At 38.3% G+C, this 18,803-nt stretch overlaps 1 protein-coding gene and 1 pseudogene across 9 annotated transcripts in view; one reads left to right on the top strand and one right to left on the bottom strand.

Moving 5' to 3' along the window:
• Positions 1-18,803, top strand: part of NUP98 (nucleoporin 98 and 96 precursor) — a 106,760-nt gene that overhangs the window by 66,163 nt on the left and 21,794 nt on the right. For 8 of the 9 annotated variants that reach the window (XR_011233698.1, XR_011233699.1, XM_069471078.1 and 5 more), the window contains 5 exons: positions 8,918-9,100; positions 9,857-10,013; positions 11,790-12,219; positions 14,490-14,719; positions 15,953-16,219. Coding sequence is in view for 7 of the 9 variants with exons in the window: in XM_069471078.1 (XP_069327179.1) it covers positions 8,918-9,100; positions 9,857-10,013; positions 11,790-12,219; positions 14,490-14,719; positions 15,953-16,219 (1,267 nt within the window). In the remaining 2 variants the exon portion in view is untranslated. Of the gene's footprint in view, positions 1-8,917; positions 9,101-9,856; positions 10,014-10,733; positions 10,827-11,789; positions 12,220-14,489; positions 14,720-15,952; positions 16,220-18,803 lie in introns of all 9 variants that reach the window. The other variant, XM_069471074.1, reaches the window with a different exon arrangement.
• Positions 1,293-6,826, bottom strand: LOC138383613 (large ribosomal subunit protein eL14-like; annotated as a pseudogene).

Here is an 18,803-nt window from a genome sequence, read left to right as displayed (position 1 = left end):
TCAGTAGTTACTGGGTTCTTTAATTGCCAGAATACAAATACTAGAAAATAACTATAAGTTCCTATAATGACACTTGTGAAGGCAAAACCTCTCTGAAAAACTAAGCACCAAAAAAATTTCAGAACAATAAGTTTCTAGCAAAAAGAGAGGTGGTGAAGAATCAAAAAGGGCAAATAGAATATAGTTTTGATTGAGGAAGTGAATGGTCTTTGACCTTTCAGATGGGGAGAGGAGAAATGAAGGATATGATTAGAGGTTTCAGATGTCCAGACTTTATGTTTTGTTTACTTCATTTATTTATGAAGACCTTGAGCTTGATGTGTTAGAGCAGTTAGATGGGACCCTAGAGAACTCTCCATTCATATTGCTAGTGACTTAGGTAAGGTAGATGGGAAATGATTTTACTTGGCATGGGGAAAATCCTTGAGCCATCTGAGTGAATTAAGAGCAGACAGCACAATGTTCTCATCCCTGCATCAACATGACTATCCACGCACTGTTACCTGGCCCCTTGGAGGGATTGATTTCACATCACAACCTCAGGCTCTTTAACTTTTTCTGAAAGAGATAGGGATGTGTCTTTAGGTATTTAGCAAGATTTGCTGTTTTGTTTAATAGTCACATTTATTCTTCTGCCTTTTATATAATCTCCATAGTCCTCTGTTTCCATTTGGTTCTTAAGCTTTACTTTTGCTCCTAAAAAAGCAAATCAATCTAAACTGGAAAACAAAGGTAACTAAATTTTCATGTGATCTTCTCTCCTATGTCTTTTAGGTTAGAGAAAATGTTGGCAGATATAACTTATTCACACAGAAGAATTAAGGTAGCTGCACAAATATTTTGTCCTATAGTTTGAACATTAGCTTCAAAATCCTGGTCTCAGATCCAATTTCCAACTGGCTACATCAATACCCTGGTGAGCTTGACTTCAATTCCATAGATCTAGCATGGGACTGAGGCATATTTATATTTTATGCTTCTCCCAGGTGATTGAGATGTGCAACCAGGTGTCAAAACTGTTTGTTGAAAGACCTGAGGTCTTTGGCACTCAGATACAGGTAGCTTTTTACCTCAGCCTTACAACTAAAGTGTGTAACTTGTATTCAGTACCATGGAGGCAGGCTAGTTCGCTTGGTCAGAAACTTAACATTGTTCACTCAGTGAATTCACTATTCAAATAAGTTAAAAACCTTTTTTTCTTTTCTTTTTCTTTTCTTTTTCTTTTTCTTTTTCTTTTTTTTTTTTTTTTTGCCAACAAGTCAAAAGAACCTTTATTATTTTTATAATAGCCCCTATGCTTTCTTGCCAGATGCCTTTGGAGCAGGTGCTTTCTGGGCTGGAGCTTTTTGACCCTTCTGAGCTTTCAGAGGAGGCCTTTTGACCTGTGGCTTTCTGGGCTGGAGCCTTCTTGCCTGCAGCAGTCATCTTTTTTGCTGGAATGTTAGCGGCAGCTGCTGCCACTCCAGCAGCTCCCTTAGCAGGTGATTTCTTAGGAGAAGCTTTCAGGGGAGCTGCCTTTTGAGGCATCTTAACATCATTGTTGATTATTCTATTCCTCATTTTCTTTGCCTTCATGACTTTAAAATGATCAAAATCTGTCATCTTAGCTTTCCTTTCTCTGGTTCCAATCTTCTTGGCCCATCTTGTGGCTGCCCATTTTGTATTTATATCTGTCTTCTGCCAGGCTTCTCAGGCATACTTCTTGCAGGCACTGTTTGGGAACTTGAGGATGAAGTCAGTGAGCTGCATGCATTTTAAAAGGCATAGCCTATCTTCTTACCTGAGTGCAAGGTCCTTCAACCAGAGCCCTGTTCTGATCAATAACATCTGCAATCACGACCAGCTTTCCAGCATGAAGCCCAAAGGAGACGTAGGTCACTTGGCCAACCTCCACGAAGCGCCTCAACACCACACGCTGCGCAAAACCCTGTGGGCACTGTTGCACGCCTCAGCTCCCCCGCCAGGGCGGAGGTCCAATGGCATGGTGACCAGACCTGGAGCCCGCAACAGCAAGACTCCTAAAAGCTTTTTTAAAGAAAAAAAGTAATTAGAATTTAGAAGAAAATTCTATTTCATTTTGCATATACTTTGATTTGAAATGGCAGCTATCTAAATTGATTCAATGAATCAATATTTTAATGTATTTTAATATAATTTATATTACATATATAATTTTATAGCCACAAGCTTATTTGTTTCAGATATTATTGAAGGAAAGATTTTCTTAATGTATTAGCATGAAAAATATTTTGCAAATTAATATAAAAATAAAATATAAAGTTATTAATGTTAAGACCTTTGCCTCTTTGAAAGGTCGGACCAAAACAAAACAAAACCTATGCCTCTTGCAATAATATCCCTGAGTATGTGTGTAGAAAATATATGCTCTTACCTTGGTGGGCCTTTTAAACCCTAACAGAATTTCTCTTGAAGAGAACATGATATTGTTGACAGGGCTGATGTGTTTTCGTTTTTTTTTTTTTTTTGAGACAGAGTCTCACTCTCTTGCCTGGGCTAGAGTGCTGTGGCATCAGCCTAGCTCACAGCAACCTCAAACTCCTGGGCTCAAGCGATCCTCCTGCCTCAGCCTCCCAAGTAGCTGGGACTACAAGCATGTACCACCATGCCCGGCTAGTTTTTTTTTTTCTGTATATATTTTTAGCTGTCCAGATAATTGCTTTCTATTTTTAGTAGAGACAGGGTCTTGCTCTTGCTCAGGCTGGTCTTGAACTCCTGAGCTCAAGCAATCCTCCCCGCCTCGGCCTCCCAGAGTGCTAGGATTACAGGCGTGAGCCACCGCGCCCGGCCCCGACAGGGCTGATTTTTAAGGAAAATATAAAACACTTTGCTGGGTGCAATCCTAGCACTTTGGGAAACTGAGGTGGGAAGATTGCTTGAGGCCAGGAGTTCCAGACCAGCTTGTGCAAGAGTGAGACCCTGTCTCTACAAAAAATAGAAAATTAGCTGGATGTAGTGGCACACACCTGTAGTCCCAGCTACTTGGGAAATCAAAGCAAGAGGATCGTTTGAGCTTAGGAGTTTGAGGTTGCAGTGAGCTATGATGAAGCCACTGTGCTCTAGCTGGGGCAGCACAGGAAGACCCTGTCTGGAAAAAAAAAAGAAAAAAAATACATATATAAAGATTTTTTACACTTAGAAAATAAGTTCTTTTGGAGTTGTACAACAGTAGTAGTTATATTGGATCTAACTGTTTGGCTGAGGACAGTGTGAATTATTTTAAACATCTGTTTGACCTTGGACTGGTCATTTATTCTGTTGAATAAGAGTATCTTGATATATCTCACTTTTCCTACAGAATTAAGAGATGCTGTATGTTTAAGGTATTGGTTCAAATGAGCCTTGTTCAAATGAGAAAGATTATTTTGAGTGGGAGAGTGGAGGTTTCTCAAGTCACTGAAGGTTTCATTGGTGAGACCTCAGGCTCCATATATTTAGAGAGTCATTTTATAGATACTATCTGTGTAATTAGGATTTGTAATATGCTGTATTGTTATTTAGAAATAAATTAGATATCCTATCTTTAAGAGATTACATTGTATAGGAAAGAAAGAGTTAAGATAATATACCAGGCTGGGCACGGTGGCTCACGCCTGTAATCCTAGCACTCTGGGAGGCCGAGGCGGGCGGATCGTTTGAGCTCAGGAGTTCGAGACCAGCCTGAGCAAGAGCAAGACCCCGTCTCTACTAAAAATAGAAAGAAATTATAGGGACAACTAAAAATATATATAGAAAAAATTAGCCAGGCATGGTGGCACATACCTGTAGTCCCAGCTACTCGGGAGGCTGAGGCAGGAGGATTGCTTGAGCCCAGGAGTTTGAGGTTGCTGTGAGCTAGGCTGATGCCACGGCACTGTAGCCCAGGCAATAAAGGGAGACTCTGTCTCAAAAAAAAAAAAAAAAGATGATATCCCAGTTTCTTCCAGCACATGCCTTTCTTTTCCATGCATCTCTCAGTACGCTTTTTTCCCATCTCCTCAATTGCTGCTATGCCATCACATTGTTTTTTATTTTAGTCCAGTTTTCTTTCCAGGACTGGCTTTAAAGACGCTCCTGATCTGCCAAGACTACTCTGAAAATAAGTACATCTTTTTGGGAAGTTTATTGTAATTACTTAGATATACTTTAACAAAATTTACATACAAGGGGTTCTAAGAGCTTATTATAGTTTCATAGTAATTCCCTCCCACCTTGTCCACCTATTAGATGTTATCTTGTCTGCGTGTGAGAGTGGAGTAAATAAAACCTTGATCTTTAGCATTCTTCCTAAAGATAAGCTGAGTCCCTTTGGTCTCTAATCTAGATATTTGATGGAATCATCCTATTTTGCATAAAAGTATTCAAGGTGAGCATCTTTTGCTATTGGTAGTATTCTTTTATTGAGTAGTATGGTGAGTTGGAACCTTCCTTCTCCCTTCTTCCTTTTTTCCCACCCATCCTTACTCCTTGTCTTTTCATAGTTATTAATTGCTTTCTCTACTGTGTGCCAGGTACTGCATTAGGCAGTAGAAATAATTAAGTGTTCAGTAAATATTGATCTTAATGATGTGCTTGGTGTTAGATACAGAGAACAGCCGTAAAACCTATTTTTAAGCCTTGACAATTTGGTAAGCGAACCATATATGTGTATGGAGAAATTATAATAAATTGTGCTACATGGTATAAAATAGATATAAACAGGACATTGTGGGAGCCAAAAACAAAAACAGTAGGGTATATCCTAACCAATAAGTTGGCAGAGGATGAGGAGTATCAGAAATTTAAAGTCGAATTGTTTGGTTAAACCTAACATAATAGGGAACTTATGAAGGAAAACTTTGCCACAGTTCTTATAATTACTAGGTAATTAAGTATGAAATGTCCCATTTCCTTAAGTGCTAAATTTGACAGTAGCTATCTCAGACATTTCATTTGGACATTTTTTTTTTTTATTGTGAAGGTACATTCTCAGTCTTTCAAATGCACATTTTGGCTTGTGATTATCTTTCACATTTTTTTAGAACAATTTTTGATGAGTAAAAAATTTGTGTTATTTTCAAATATGAGTTCTGTTGTGGAACCAATGTAGTACAGATAGTTCAAAATACCAGCAAAGTGCTTGGGAAGGATGTGGCTAATGAATGCATGGTACATCGATGGTTTGAAAAGTTCTACTCTGGTGATTTTATTCTTGAAAATGAGCCACATGGCCAACCTGTGACCAAGGCGGATAACGATGAGCTGAAAGCTGTAGTGGAAGCAAATCCATCTCAACCTACGCATGAATTTAGCAGCAAGGTTTGATGTTACTGTTCCAACAATATTGGACCATTTGAAACAAATGGGCAAGGCAAAGAAGCTGGATAGATGAGTACTCTATGTATGAAATGAGCATCAGAAGAGAAATCATCTTGAAGCTTGCCTTTCTTTGCTGTCACGACTTAAAGGCAAACCATTTCTACTCCATATTGTTACGTGTAATGAAAAATGGGTTATTTTGGGCAATCACAAGCGTTCGGCACGATGGTTGGATAAAGATGAAGTGCCGAAACATGGTCCAGGACTGAATATTCATTCATCAGAAAAAGCTAATAGTGTGTGTTTGGTGGTCCAGGGCTGATATTATCCACTACAGCTTTAAGAAATATGTTCAGTTGATTAGTGGCTGTCTACTGCTACCAGTTGGACAAAATGATGAGGATGCTTGTGATTAAGCAGCCAAGATTGGTCAATAGAGACACAAGATCACAGTTTGCAAGATCACATGTTGCGAAAAACAATGCTGCTCAAACTACAGAAGCTGGACTTGGAAACTCTTTGTCATCCATCATATTCACCAGACCTTGCACCACCTGACTACCACTTCTTCCAGGCTTCGGACCGCTTCTTGCAAGGAAAAATGTTCAGTTCTCAACAAGGTGTGGAAAACGCCTTTTGGGATTTCATCACTACTTGCTCTCCATTCTTCTTCACTGCTGGCATAAACATGCTACTATTAAGATGTGAAAACTGTGTTGATAGTTTAGGTCCATACTTTGATTAATTGTACTGCTTCTTGTTTGAGATATAATAGTAAACCAGTGGTCCTGAACCTTTTTGGCACCAGGGACCAGTTTCATGGAAGACAATTTTATCACAGACCCAGGAGTGGGGAATGGTTTTGGGATGATTCAAGCACATTACATTTATTATGCAGTCTCTGCTGATGATAATTTGTACTTAAAGCCACTTCCCAGCACTAGCATCACCACCTCAGTTCTGCCTCAGATAATCAGGCTTTAGATTCTCGGAAGGAGTGTGCAACCTAGATCCCTCTCGTGTGCAGTTTACACTAGGGTTTGCGTTCTTATGAGAATCTAATCAGCCACTACTGATATGACATGAGGTGGAGCTTATGCCATGATGCGAATGATGGGGAGCAGCTGTAAATACAGATTAAGCTTCACTCACTTGTTCACGGCAGCTCACTTCCTGCTGTGCGGCCCACCCGGTTCCTAACAGTACATGGACTGGTACCAATCTGCAGCCTGGGGGTTGGAGACTGCAGTAATAAACTACACTTTTGATTCTAAATCGGACAGTTCATATTTAAGGGCCTAATAAAATGAGAGTATCATCACAGGCCTTTTTTCTCACTCAGGATTTTAAAGCATAGAAGTAGTCAAATCTGCCTGTAGCCTAACCATTTGTTAAGAAATAGTATCATATTTGCCTTTTGACCATTATCTAGCCTCTAGTTTTGTTAGAGCAGTTCTTGGGAATTGCTCACATCATGAGTGGCAATTTCCCCCACCTCAATTTTTCTGTAGTTGTACATGGGAGCACTCATTCTTCAAGCAAAGATACTTGTTAAAAGAATGAAGGGGGGTAGTAATAGCTAATATCAAATTCAAGGTGAAAATGAGAAAGTTACACTAATAGTGGCTGTGTTGTCCAAAGAGATCATGAAAACTATTTTTTTTTTTTTAACCACCTGATGTAAAATAGCATCTATTTGAGGTTTAGCATGAAATAGGCCTTTCACCCTTGTGAAAGGTTAAGCCTGAAACCATGGAAGGATAGTAATATGCAAATGAAATTATGGTTAGAAAAATAGTTGATAGAACTTTTTGGCTTGATAATGTTTCATAAATTAGCTCAGGCATTTGTTAATATTTTACTAGGTCATATGTGACTTCAAGACATATGTATTGGATTTGTACTGAACCAGTTATTTTACTCAGCTTTATGAGTATTTACCCTTTCAAACCATAAAGTATTAGTCATTGTTATAGCTTTAAAACTGCTTAATAAATGTGAATATAACTCTTGACACTTTTAAATATAAAGGCATTATTTCTAGATAAAAATTGTTCCCAGGCCGGGCGCGGTGGCTCACGCCTGTAATCCTAGCACTCTGGGAGGCCGAGGCGGGTGGATCGCTCAAGGTCAGGAGTTCGAGACCAGCCTGAGCAATGAGCGAGACCTCGTCTCTACTAAAAATAGAAAGAAATTATCTGGCCAACTAAAATATATATAGAAAAAAAAAAAATTAGCCGGGCATGGTGGCGCATGCCTGTAGTCCCAGCTACTCGGGAGGCTGAGGCAGTAGGATTGCTTAAGCCCAGGCGTTTGAGGTTGCTGTGAGCTAGGCTGACGCCACGGCACTCACTCTAGCCTGGGCAACAAAGCGACACTCTGTCTCAAAAAAAAAAAAAAAAAAAAAAAAAATTGTTCCCAGTAGCACTCTGGGAGGCCGAGGCAGGAGGATTGCTCGAGATCAGGAGTTTGAGACCAGCCTGAGCAAAAGCGAGACCCTGTCTCTACTAAAGAAATAGAAAGAAATTAGCTGAGCATGGTGGCGCATAGCTGTAGTCCCAGCTACTCGGGAGGCTGAGGCAGGAGGATTGCTTGAGCCCAGGAGTTTGAGGTTGCTGTGAGCTAGGCTAACGCCATGGCAGTCTAGCCCGGGCAACAGAGCGAGACTCTGTCTTGAAAAAAAAAAAAAAAAATTGTTCATAGTATTATTTGTTTTTACTTTTAGGAAATTAGAGTAGACATTCCTCTTATCTTACCTGATACTGCACAAGTAGAGCCCAGCTAACCTTAGGGTTCAGTCATCCAAAAGATAAATTCCAGACTCAAAATTATATTAACTAGAAAGTTATTTGTAATTGTTTAAGAAAATGCAAAGTTACTGGAGACGTTTGATATTTGTACCTCTTTTTCCAGTGACTTCTGGCTACATGATAGCATGATGGCAGGGTGACCTTTGCTAGCTAAATCCTGTAAGGCATAGTTTTTGTGTCTGAAAACCACTATTTGTTTCAGTATGGGTGCTCGGTTAGGTCCCAGATACCATATTATATTACAAAAGGAATGATTCCATGAATCTTTTTTTTTTTTTTTCTTTTTGAGACGGAGTCTCACTCTATTACCCGGGCTAGAGTGCCATGGCATCACCCTAGCTCACAGCAACCTCAAACTCCTGGGCTCAAGCAATCCTTCTGCCTTAGCCTCCCAAGTAGCTGGGACTACAGGCATGCGCCACCATGCCCGGCTAATTTTTTCTATATATATATTTTTAGCTGTCCATATAATTTCTTTCTATTTTTAGTAGAGATGGGGTCTCGCCCTTGCTCAGGCTGGTCTCGAACTCCTGAGCTCAAACAATCCACCTGCCTCGGCCTCCCAGAGTGCTAGGATTACAGGCGTGAGCCACCACGCCCCACTCCATGAATCTTCATTTGGGTCCCAACTATGAGGTTATTTTGGGGCAATTGATCTTAAACCCCTCTTGCACAAATCTGCTATCTCACCTAACAATAAGCTGGACAGAATCTAATATTTCTCTATCATATTGAGAATAAACTGATCTAGAAGCTCTCTGTCTATTTGGTATAATTTAATGCTGCTTTCCTGATCTTTTTGATGTCTACAGAGTCAGAGCCCAGAGGTGGAGCAGTTAGGAAGGGTTGTGGAACTGGACAGTGACATGGTAGATATCACCCAGGAGCCAGTTTTGGATTCCATGTTAGAAGAGAGCGTGCCTGAGGATCAGGAACCTGTGTCTGCCTCGACACATATTGCGTCTTCACTGGGAATTAATCCACATGTCTTACAGGTGAAGTTCTAACCCACCTTAATTATGACAGAATGCCAAATTAATATTTTATCTCCCCTGCATAACATCAGGTCTCTTCCCTGATTATTCACTTAAGACCATTGAGAGTGCTCACTGTAATAGAAAAGGGGGGAAAAAACCACAGAGGAATAGGTCCAATAATTGAGCCTAATTTTCCCATTCAGGGAGGGAAAGATATGTTGAGAATCGGAAGAGAGGGCTTCTAGTTTTAACTGCATTAGAATCAGAAGACCTAATCCCAGTTTATAACTTTATTACTTTATGACTTTAGGCATGTCATTTAATATCTGTGAGTACTGATTTTTCTCTGAAAGATATGTGTCTACTTCACAGGTTAGTTTTGAAGCTCTGTAAAGTGCTCCACAATTTAAAAATTAAAAAACCTGGAGGACACAGGTTTTGTTAAGCTTTGTCTTTAATTCCCCCTGCCAATGCCTTTGGTTTTGCGTTTAGCCTTTGTCTTATGTTTGACTTTAAAATTACTCATTTAGCAAACGTAATTGACTGCTGTGTGCTATGATTTGGCGATACTCTTTAGATACAAAGAAGAGGTGTATGATGATTTTTGCCCTTCAGGCATGTAGAGTGTAATAGAGTCAGTCATATAAATGTTATACTAGCTCTAGATACAGCCTTGAGGAGGAGTGATATTTTTGATTGTTGTAAACTGCATTTTTCTTTTATGGCCTTTCTGTTCTGGGGAGCACATTCATTCTATAGATACTGCCTTTTTAGATCATGAAAGCATCATTGCTTGTTGATGAAGAAGATGTAGATATGGTACTGGATCAACGCTTGAATCACCTTCCTTCCAAAGCAGATACTTCTCAAGAAGTCTGTTCTCCCAGACTCCCCATTTCAGCATCGCACTCAACAAAATCTCGTTCACTAGGTACTGTATAAAATGTGCTGTTTTACAAGAAATCTAGAGTCATCAAGTTCTGCTTTTCACATATCTTCTAATCTGAGTGGACTTCTGTAGCAGATATCCCCCTAACAGCTGTGCCTATAACAAGGATGCTAAGAGAAATTGTACTCTTATAAACATCTGTTGGGAGTATCCAGTTTTTAAGAACCATAATTAGCTCTATTGGTGCAGATGCAGAAGTTGTATAGAGAAAAAAGCATTTGTACTTTGTTTAGGGTCATGTTTTTGTTTGCTTATGAATGTGAATTAGATAGTAAGCTCTGATTTCCTAATTTTTATATTACATTTCTTAGAGAATTCAGCAAGCTATCCTGCACTGTACTCTTTGTGCAGTCCTAACACTATCTTACTGTCTTGTAGGGACAAATGTTGCTTCTCAGAATATACAAAACGCATTAGAATTCTACTTTTTCTTAAAAATTTTTTAAATTCCTGGGCAGGTGATTACATATTTTATTGTAAAGCTGTCCTTTTTCTAGTGGGATTGGAGATAGAGTACTAATAACAGGAAAGAATTTAAGCAGATGTAATTAATTTCAAAATATTTTGAAAACCAGAGAAACTACCAGAAAGACATTTGTTTATGTTGCATTAAAAAGTAAATTTTTAAAAATTACCATTTTGTTTTGGTTTGGTGGTGTTTTTTTGGAAATAGTCTCACTCTGTTGCCCAGGCTAGAGCTAGAGTGCTATCATGTCAGCCTAGCTCATAGCAACCTCAAACTCCTGGGCTCAAGTGATCCTCCTGCCTCAGCCTCCCAAGTAGCTGGGACTACAGGTGAGCAGCACCACACCTGGCTAATTTTTTCTATTTTTAGTAGAAATAGGGTCTCACTCTTGCTCAGGCTGGTCCCAAACTCCTGACCTCAAGTGATCCTCCGAGCCAGCCTCCCAGAGTGCTAGGATTACAGGCGTGAGCCACCACACCCAGCCTACCATTTTGTTTTTGTAAGCTGAACATTCTTAATAACTTTTCCCATAATGGGCACTACATGAACATCTCATACTTCAATAACTGTAACTCCATGTCTTAGACAGGAACCACATAAAATTGAAAAATAGGCACTAGTAAGAACTGTCCTTCCGAAAGGCAAGTGTACAATCATAAGATACCTCAGTGTGTTTTTGTTTCCTTAAGTCTATCACTGAATATTAGAGGACAGAAATTTTAGTTTTAGTCTCCCCCACCCCCCTTAAATTTTTAAGTTCATGGTCTTATTTTTATATGAACTAAGAAGGGGTTACATTTGGGATTCTGGATGATAGCGTATGCATTGATGCCAGACTTACCTGGGCTTTTCTCCCAGTCCTGCCACTTAGTACCTTTGTGGATTTGGACAAGTCACTCATCTCAGCCCAGTTTTCTCACTTACAAAATGGGAATGATAATGATGTTTATCATTTAAAGTTATTGAAGAGTGAAATGAAATAATGTATACAAATGGCTTATATGGAGTCTACTGCAGATAAGTGCTAGATAATTTTTTAAAATAATATTTAATAGTAATAGTAATGTTTGTTGTTGATATTATTACTGTGTTGATATCATCATTATTAGAATGTCCATCTTGATTTCCTGGTTGAAAGTGATTTCTGCAAAAATCTGATTTATGGTCATCCATATCTGATTTGATTAGGTTGGTAATATCTTGCATGATTTCAGCCTTATTGATTTTTGTTATTATTTTTCAAGAAACAATAGCCTGTATTTTGTAATAGTCTTTTTTCCCCCTTATTTCAGTTGGTGGGTTACTACAATCAAAATTTACAAGTGGAACTTTCCTTTCACCAAGTGCCTCTGTGCAAGAATGTCGCACTCCCAGAACATCATCTGTAGTGAATATACCGTCCACATCCTTTTGGTCTGTCCCTCCACCCCTGACTGCTGTGTTTACAGTGCCCAGCCCAGCCCCTGAGGTTCAGTTGAAAACAGTGGGTACACGCAGGCAACCAGGCCTAGTCCCTCTTGAAAAGTCTGTCACCTATGGCAAGGGGAAACTCTTGATGGACATGGCCCTATTTATGGGACGTTCATTTCGTGTTGGTTGGGGCCCCAACTGGACTCTTGCTAATAGTGGAGAACAGCTGAATGGCTCACATGAACTGGAAGATCATCAGATTGCTGATTCTATGGAATATGGATTCCTGCCCAATTCAGTAGCTGTTAAATCGTGAGTTACATTTCTTGATACTTTTTGAGAAAGGTAACATGATGGGTAAGGGAAAAAACTATTCATTATTGGGAGATCCAAAGGTTTGTGATCTTTCTAGATATAGTCTTTCCAGATAGATATTCTAGATTCTTTTTAGATAGATAGATAGATAGATATTTTTTTATGTATAATAAATAGATATATGCCTTACAGATTATATATAAATATTAGGTTACTAACTATGGAATGGTCAATTTCCTTAAGTACTAAGTTTGACAGTTGATACCTCTGACCTTTCACATTCACACTTCCTTTTTTTTTTTTTTTTTTTTTGTGACAGTATATCCTCATTCTTTCAAATACACGTTTTGGCTTGTGATTATCTTTCATGTTTTTTTTAGAGCAATTTTTGGGAAACCATGAATAAGTCAAAAATTCGTGTTATTTTCAAATACAAATTCCGTTGTGGAAAAAATGCAGCGCAGACAGCTCGAAGTATCCCAACCAAATGTTTGGGAAGGATGTACCTAATGAACACACAGTACAGTGATGGTTTGAGAAGTTCCATTCTGGTGATTTTAATCTTGAAAATGAGCCACGTGGGTGACCTGAAACCAAGGTGGATAATGATGAGCTGAAAGCTGTAGTGGAAGCGAATCCATCTCAACCTATGCATGAATTAGCAGTAGGGTTTGACCTTACTATTCCAACAATATTGGACTATTAAAAACAAATGGGCAAGGTAAAGAAGCTGGATAGATGAGTACTGCATGAATGAAATGAGCATCAGAAGAGAAATCATCTTGAAGCTTGCCTTTCAAGCTTCACGACGTACAGGCGAACCATTTCTACTCCATATTGTTACGTGTAATGAAAAATGGGTTATTTTGGGCAATCACAAGCGTTTGGCACAATGGTTGGATAAAGATGAAGTGCCGAAACACAGTCGCAAACTGAATATTCATTCATCAGAAAAAGCTAATAGTGTGTTTTTGGTGGTCCAGCGCTGGTGTTATCCACTACAGCTTCATGAAGTGTGTTCAGTTGATTACAGTGCATGTGTACTGCAACCAGCTGGATGAAGTGATGAAAATACTTGTGATTAAGCAGCCAAGATTGGCCAATAGAGACAGACCAATCCTCTTGCAAGATCACATGTTGCAAAAAACTGCTCAAACTACAGAAATTGGACTTGGAAGCTCTTTGTCATCCACTGTATTCACTAGACCTTGCACCAACTGACTACCACTTCTTCCAGGCTTTGAACCACTTCTTGCAAGGAAAAACGTTCAATTCTCAACAAGTTGAGGAAAACTCCTTTTGTGATTTCATCGCCACTTGCTCTCCAGGCTTCTTTGCTGCTGGCATAAACAAGCTACTATTAAGAGGTCAAAACTGGGTCGATAGTTTAGGCCCATGTTTGATTAATTGTACTGTTGCTTGTTTGAGACATAATCTACACTTTTGATTCAAAATCAGACATATTTAATGACCTAATATTTCTTTTAGTTATCGGTCAGTATGTACAAAGTGTCCTATGCAAAACATGAAACATTTTCTTATTTACTTTTTATAACAAATTGTGCCATCTCTACTATAGATTAAATGAAGATGATCACCTGTTACCCTTTGTTTTTAAAGTTAACTTTGAAAAAATAAAAAACAGCATCTCTCGAATCTCACAATTAGGAATATTGATTTTAAACTTAGTGGTTAAGTATGATCTTATTTATGATATTTTGGAAGTTGTTAATATCAAGATTAAAAATTATATCAAGGCCAGATTGACTATGTGTTTATCTTAATTTAGAGTCAGTTCTTTAGTATCTACAAACTTAGCCTCATTACTATTGATACCTAAGTATAATTTGAGAAACAAGTATCACACAGTAACTTTTGGACCTTGGATTTTTTTCTTTCTTTCTTTCTTTTCTTTTCTTTCTTTTTTTTGGTTTCTCATTCAGTTGTTGGAGGTTGAATGTTGAACTGGACCTTAGATTTTATAATATGCTATTCAGATACATGCTGAAGCCAGTTCCAAATCTAACTGTACCGATTCCCATGCTTGTTATTACCTGGCCTGAGAAGCCTTTGGGTTCTGAATGTGTAGGTCAGATAATTTATTTACTCAGTATATAGCAGAGATGTTCAGTATAGTTTGACATTAGGAAGCAAAATTTTTTAAAAATCACAGTGTTTTGCATACTGTTTGAAATCATAAAAAAAAAACAAAGATTTGGTTGAAGGGAAATCCTAGCTTCTGTGTTGTTCCTTGTTTGCTCTTGTAGCCTAACTGAGTCACCATTCAAAGTTCATTTGGAAAAACTCAGTTTGAGACAAAGGAAGCTGGATGAAGACCTGCAATTATACCAGATACCTCTGGAGCTCAAGTTAAAACATAGCACTGTTCATGTAGATGAACTGTGTCCTCTCATTGTCCCCAATCCGGGAGTTGCTGTCATTCATGACTATGCAAATTGGATCAAGGAAGCATCAGGAGATTTATTGGAAGCACAGAGTGAGTATACACACACTAAGCGTCTTTTTATGTCTCAGGAATGAAAGTAATAGCATGTGTTCATAGGAGGACAGATTTTCTTACATCAATCCAATAGGTAGATGACTGAGCTTGATCTTTTCTGTAGGTATTTGAATAGGCAGAATCCCAACAAAAAGAAATTGTGACTGTGTTCTTATCATCATGTTTTCCCTTTAATATACAAATTCTTCCCCAAACTGTAGACAGTCAACTCCCTTAGATTTATGAAATTGCATTCCTTTCCTAACCCTAGAACATAGGGAGAGAGAGATTCATTTCTTCTTTTTCTAAATTCTCCCCATTCTTCCATGTCCAGCTCAAGCCCTGCTGGTATTCCCAACAACTGTGTTATAATTTCCCTTCCTGACTTCTCCCTCTATTACTTCTCTCCATCTATTTTGACCATATTTTTTTGAATCAGTACTTAGTGTTTTTCTAAATTGTGAAATTAATATTTCAAACAGTAGAAAAATCATCTAATTACACATTTAGCAAAAATCATCTTTATTGAAAAACAGAGACTTTGTCCAATACCACACATGTTGGGACTTACTTATGTTCAGTCCTTGTGTTTGTTTTGTTGTCCCATCTTTTCAAATGTGTAAGTTATTTTCCCAACGCATACTGGTAAGTGGCTTAAAGTGATAAGCAATGCTTTCTTTTTGTTTTATTTCTTAAGGGACAATATAGCAAAGTGCTTAAGAGAATGGAGTTGGATTTTGAATACTTGTATTCAAATTCTGGGTCTGCTACATAACTCTTTGTGCTTTGAGTAGTGTCAGCTAAACTCAGTAAATGGTAGGCCGTGCCTGTATCAGGAGAGAATACTCCTTTACAAGTTTTTAGAGCACTTTACATTTCCTAAAGCGTTTCGTAGATAAAATGTTATCAAATTAAAGGATCTTCTCTCTCTCATCTGAGATGGTATTAGCCATAATTAGGCTACGGGAACCTGTTTAAAGGAGCATGGAGTTGTATCTGTTTTGTAAGCACCACAGAAACCTGGGAGGAGCAAGCAGTTATACCATATACCTCTAGAACTTGTAAGACAAAGCTGAGTGAGGTGGAGACAGATTCAGATTAATCAACTTGAGTGGCAGCTTGGGGTGTTTATTAATTTATATTTTTTTAACATCACAATTAGAGTGATGCCCTCTCTGAAGTTGTTATAAGAATATGTGTCTTAGCATTGTTTTTCTGTCCCTGCCTTAGTTGTGAAACACTGGAGCCTTACATGGACATTATGTGAAGCCCTGTGGGGCCATCTGAAGGAGCTTGACAGCCAGCTGGATGAGCCCAGTGAATACATTCAAATTCTGGAGCGACGAAGAGCTTTCTCTCGCTGGCTATCCCATACTGCTGCACCTCAGATTGAAGAGGAAGTCTCCTTAACCAAAAAAGATAACCCTGTAGAGGCTGTCTTCAGCTACCTCACGGGCAAGAGGATCAGTGAGGCCTGCTCTTTGGCCCAGCAGTCAGGTAGGGAATATGGTTTTTTTCTGTGCCCCTGCCAGCTTCCTACTCACTGTCTTCTACCTAATTGTGAATTTGCCTTTGTCTTCTAACCTGTGAATGTTAATTGTGGCCTTCCCTCCCAGGAAGATTGCTGGTGCCTCCAGAATAAGGTCCGGGTATTCCAGTTATCTTTTTAGAACCTTAAACATTAAATTTACTTAATTAAAATTATTTCAATTTTATGTTATGTATGCATTTGTAATAAAACTAGAAAATGGAGAGATAAGCAAGAAGCAATAAATCAAAACCACCTAAATCCTATGACTACTAGTCACTACAAACATTTCAGTGTGCAATTTGTACTTGACTCTTTCCTTTGTAATACATAAACTATATATAAATATATTCACGCAGTACAACATGCATATAAACTTTTCAAAGATGGTATATCCTGGTATGTACTGTGTTCTGTTATTTTCATCTAACACATTAAAAATGTCCTATAATATAGCTATAGTTATCAAATGCTTCTCAGCATTCTTTTGTGTATAAATGTACCATATTAGCAAATTCTTTCTTTGACATTAAGACTGTTTTTTTCTTTCTTTTTTTTTCTATAAGTGATACTCTGAACATCTATAAACATAAGCCTTTTGTATCAGTTCACTTATTTCATTCAAATAAACATGTAGAAGTTTAATTTCTGGCTTGAGGTATTTACTTGGCTTTTTTGTTTTTTTAAAGGACTTCTCATACATATATTTGAACTTTTTTTAGTTTCCCTTTCACTAATGAGGCATTCAGCATTTAATGACTATTTAGACACTAATCTTGATAAGAATACAGGATGACATAGTTCAACATACTCTAATATACTTAGATCCTTGATCAGACCTTGTTTGTTGGAACCTAATTTATCCAAAGCCAACTCATTGGATCCATCAACTGGATTTATTTTGGAGGGCTTGGCCAATTTTGAGATTATAAGGAAAAGTCACAAGAAAAGCTAGAATCAGTAACCCACTTTTTTTTTTTGAGACAGAGTCTTGCTCTGTTGCCCGGGCTAGAGTGCCATGGCATCAGCCTAGCTCACAGCAACCTCAAACTCCTGGGCTCAAGCCATCCTCCTGCCTCAGCCTCCCAAGTAGGTGGGACTACAGGCATGCACCACCATGCCCGGCTGATTTTTCCTATATATTTTTAGTTGTCCAGATAATTTCTATCTATTTTTTTAGTAGAGACAGGGTCTCGCTCTTGATCAGGCTGGTCTCGAACTCCTGAGCTCAAATGATCCGCCTGCCTCGGCCTCCCAGAGTGCTAGGATTACAGGCGTAAGCCACTGCGCCCGGCCCAGTAACCTACTTAAATGGCCAGTTGCATTTTACTATCACTACACATTTAGCTCAGTGCCATTCATGGTCCTTGTACATTTGTACAGTGAGGATTTGTCTTCAGGATTGATCTTCTATAAAATTATAATGATTGTGAATCATTAAAAGGATAGTGTTATGCTCACCACAACACCTACATGTAGTGGGAGAGGATCTTCTAGAGTGCTAGAAGTTGAATGTAGAAAACATGAACAATACTATCAACTAACTTTACCTGACATATATCTAGCAAGAAGAAAGACTTCAAATCAATAACCTAAGCTTCCACTTCAAGAAACTAGAGAAAGAAGAGCAAACTAAACCCAGAGGTAGCAGAATGGAGGAAATAATGAAGATTAGAGCAGAATCAATGAAAAGAAAAACATACGAATAATATAGTAAATCAGTAAAGGCATTAAGTTCCTTGAAAAGATCTTCACTCAGAAAAGCCCAGACCCAGATGTCTTCACTGTGGAATGTTATATAATTAAACTAGAAATAATACCAATCCTCCACAAACTCCCAGAAAGTAGACATGGGAGCACTTTCTAGCTCATCCTACGATGCCATTATTACCCTGATTTAGAGCGTATCTAACAAAAAATCTATAGGTGACATCATACTTAATGATAAAAGACTGAACAGCTTCCCCCTAAGATTGGAAACCACCATTTTTATATAACATTGTAATGGATGTTGTAGTCAGTTCAAGCAAGAAAAACAAAACTCATACAGATTAAAAAGGAAGGCATAGAATTGTCTTTATTCACAGATGGCATGATTCTGTATGTGGACAGAATCCACAAAAAAAGTACTTGGACTAATTAACTCAGCAAGGTCTCAGGATTCAAGGTCAATATAAAAATTCAATTGTGTCTGTTTGTATTAGCACAAATTATCCAAAAATGAAATTAAGAAAAACAATTCCATTCACAGCAGTATCAGAAAAAATAAAGCACTTGGAATAAATGTAACAGAAGTGTAAAACTTACATACTGAAAACTATAATACCTTGCTGGGGAAATAAAGATCTAAATAAGTAAAGAGACATTCCAGGTTCATGGAATATGTCTCAATCTCAATACTGTTTGGCATTTTGGGCTGATAATTCTTTGTTGTGGGGGTTGTCCTGGGCATTGTAAGATATTTAGCAACATCCCTGCTTTGTGCCCTCTTGTTTTGATATCCAAAGATGTTTGCAGAAATTCATTGCCAAATTTCACTTGAAGGGCAAACCA

Source organism: Eulemur rufifrons, chromosome 6, assembly GCF_041146395.1.
Source record: "Eulemur rufifrons isolate Redbay chromosome 6, OSU_ERuf_1, whole genome shotgun sequence".
Lineage (NCBI taxonomy): Eukaryota > Metazoa > Chordata > Mammalia > Primates > Lemuridae > Eulemur > Eulemur rufifrons.
The sequence above is the reverse complement of the archived record's forward strand: the minus strand, read 5'-3'. Positions and strand labels throughout refer to the sequence as shown.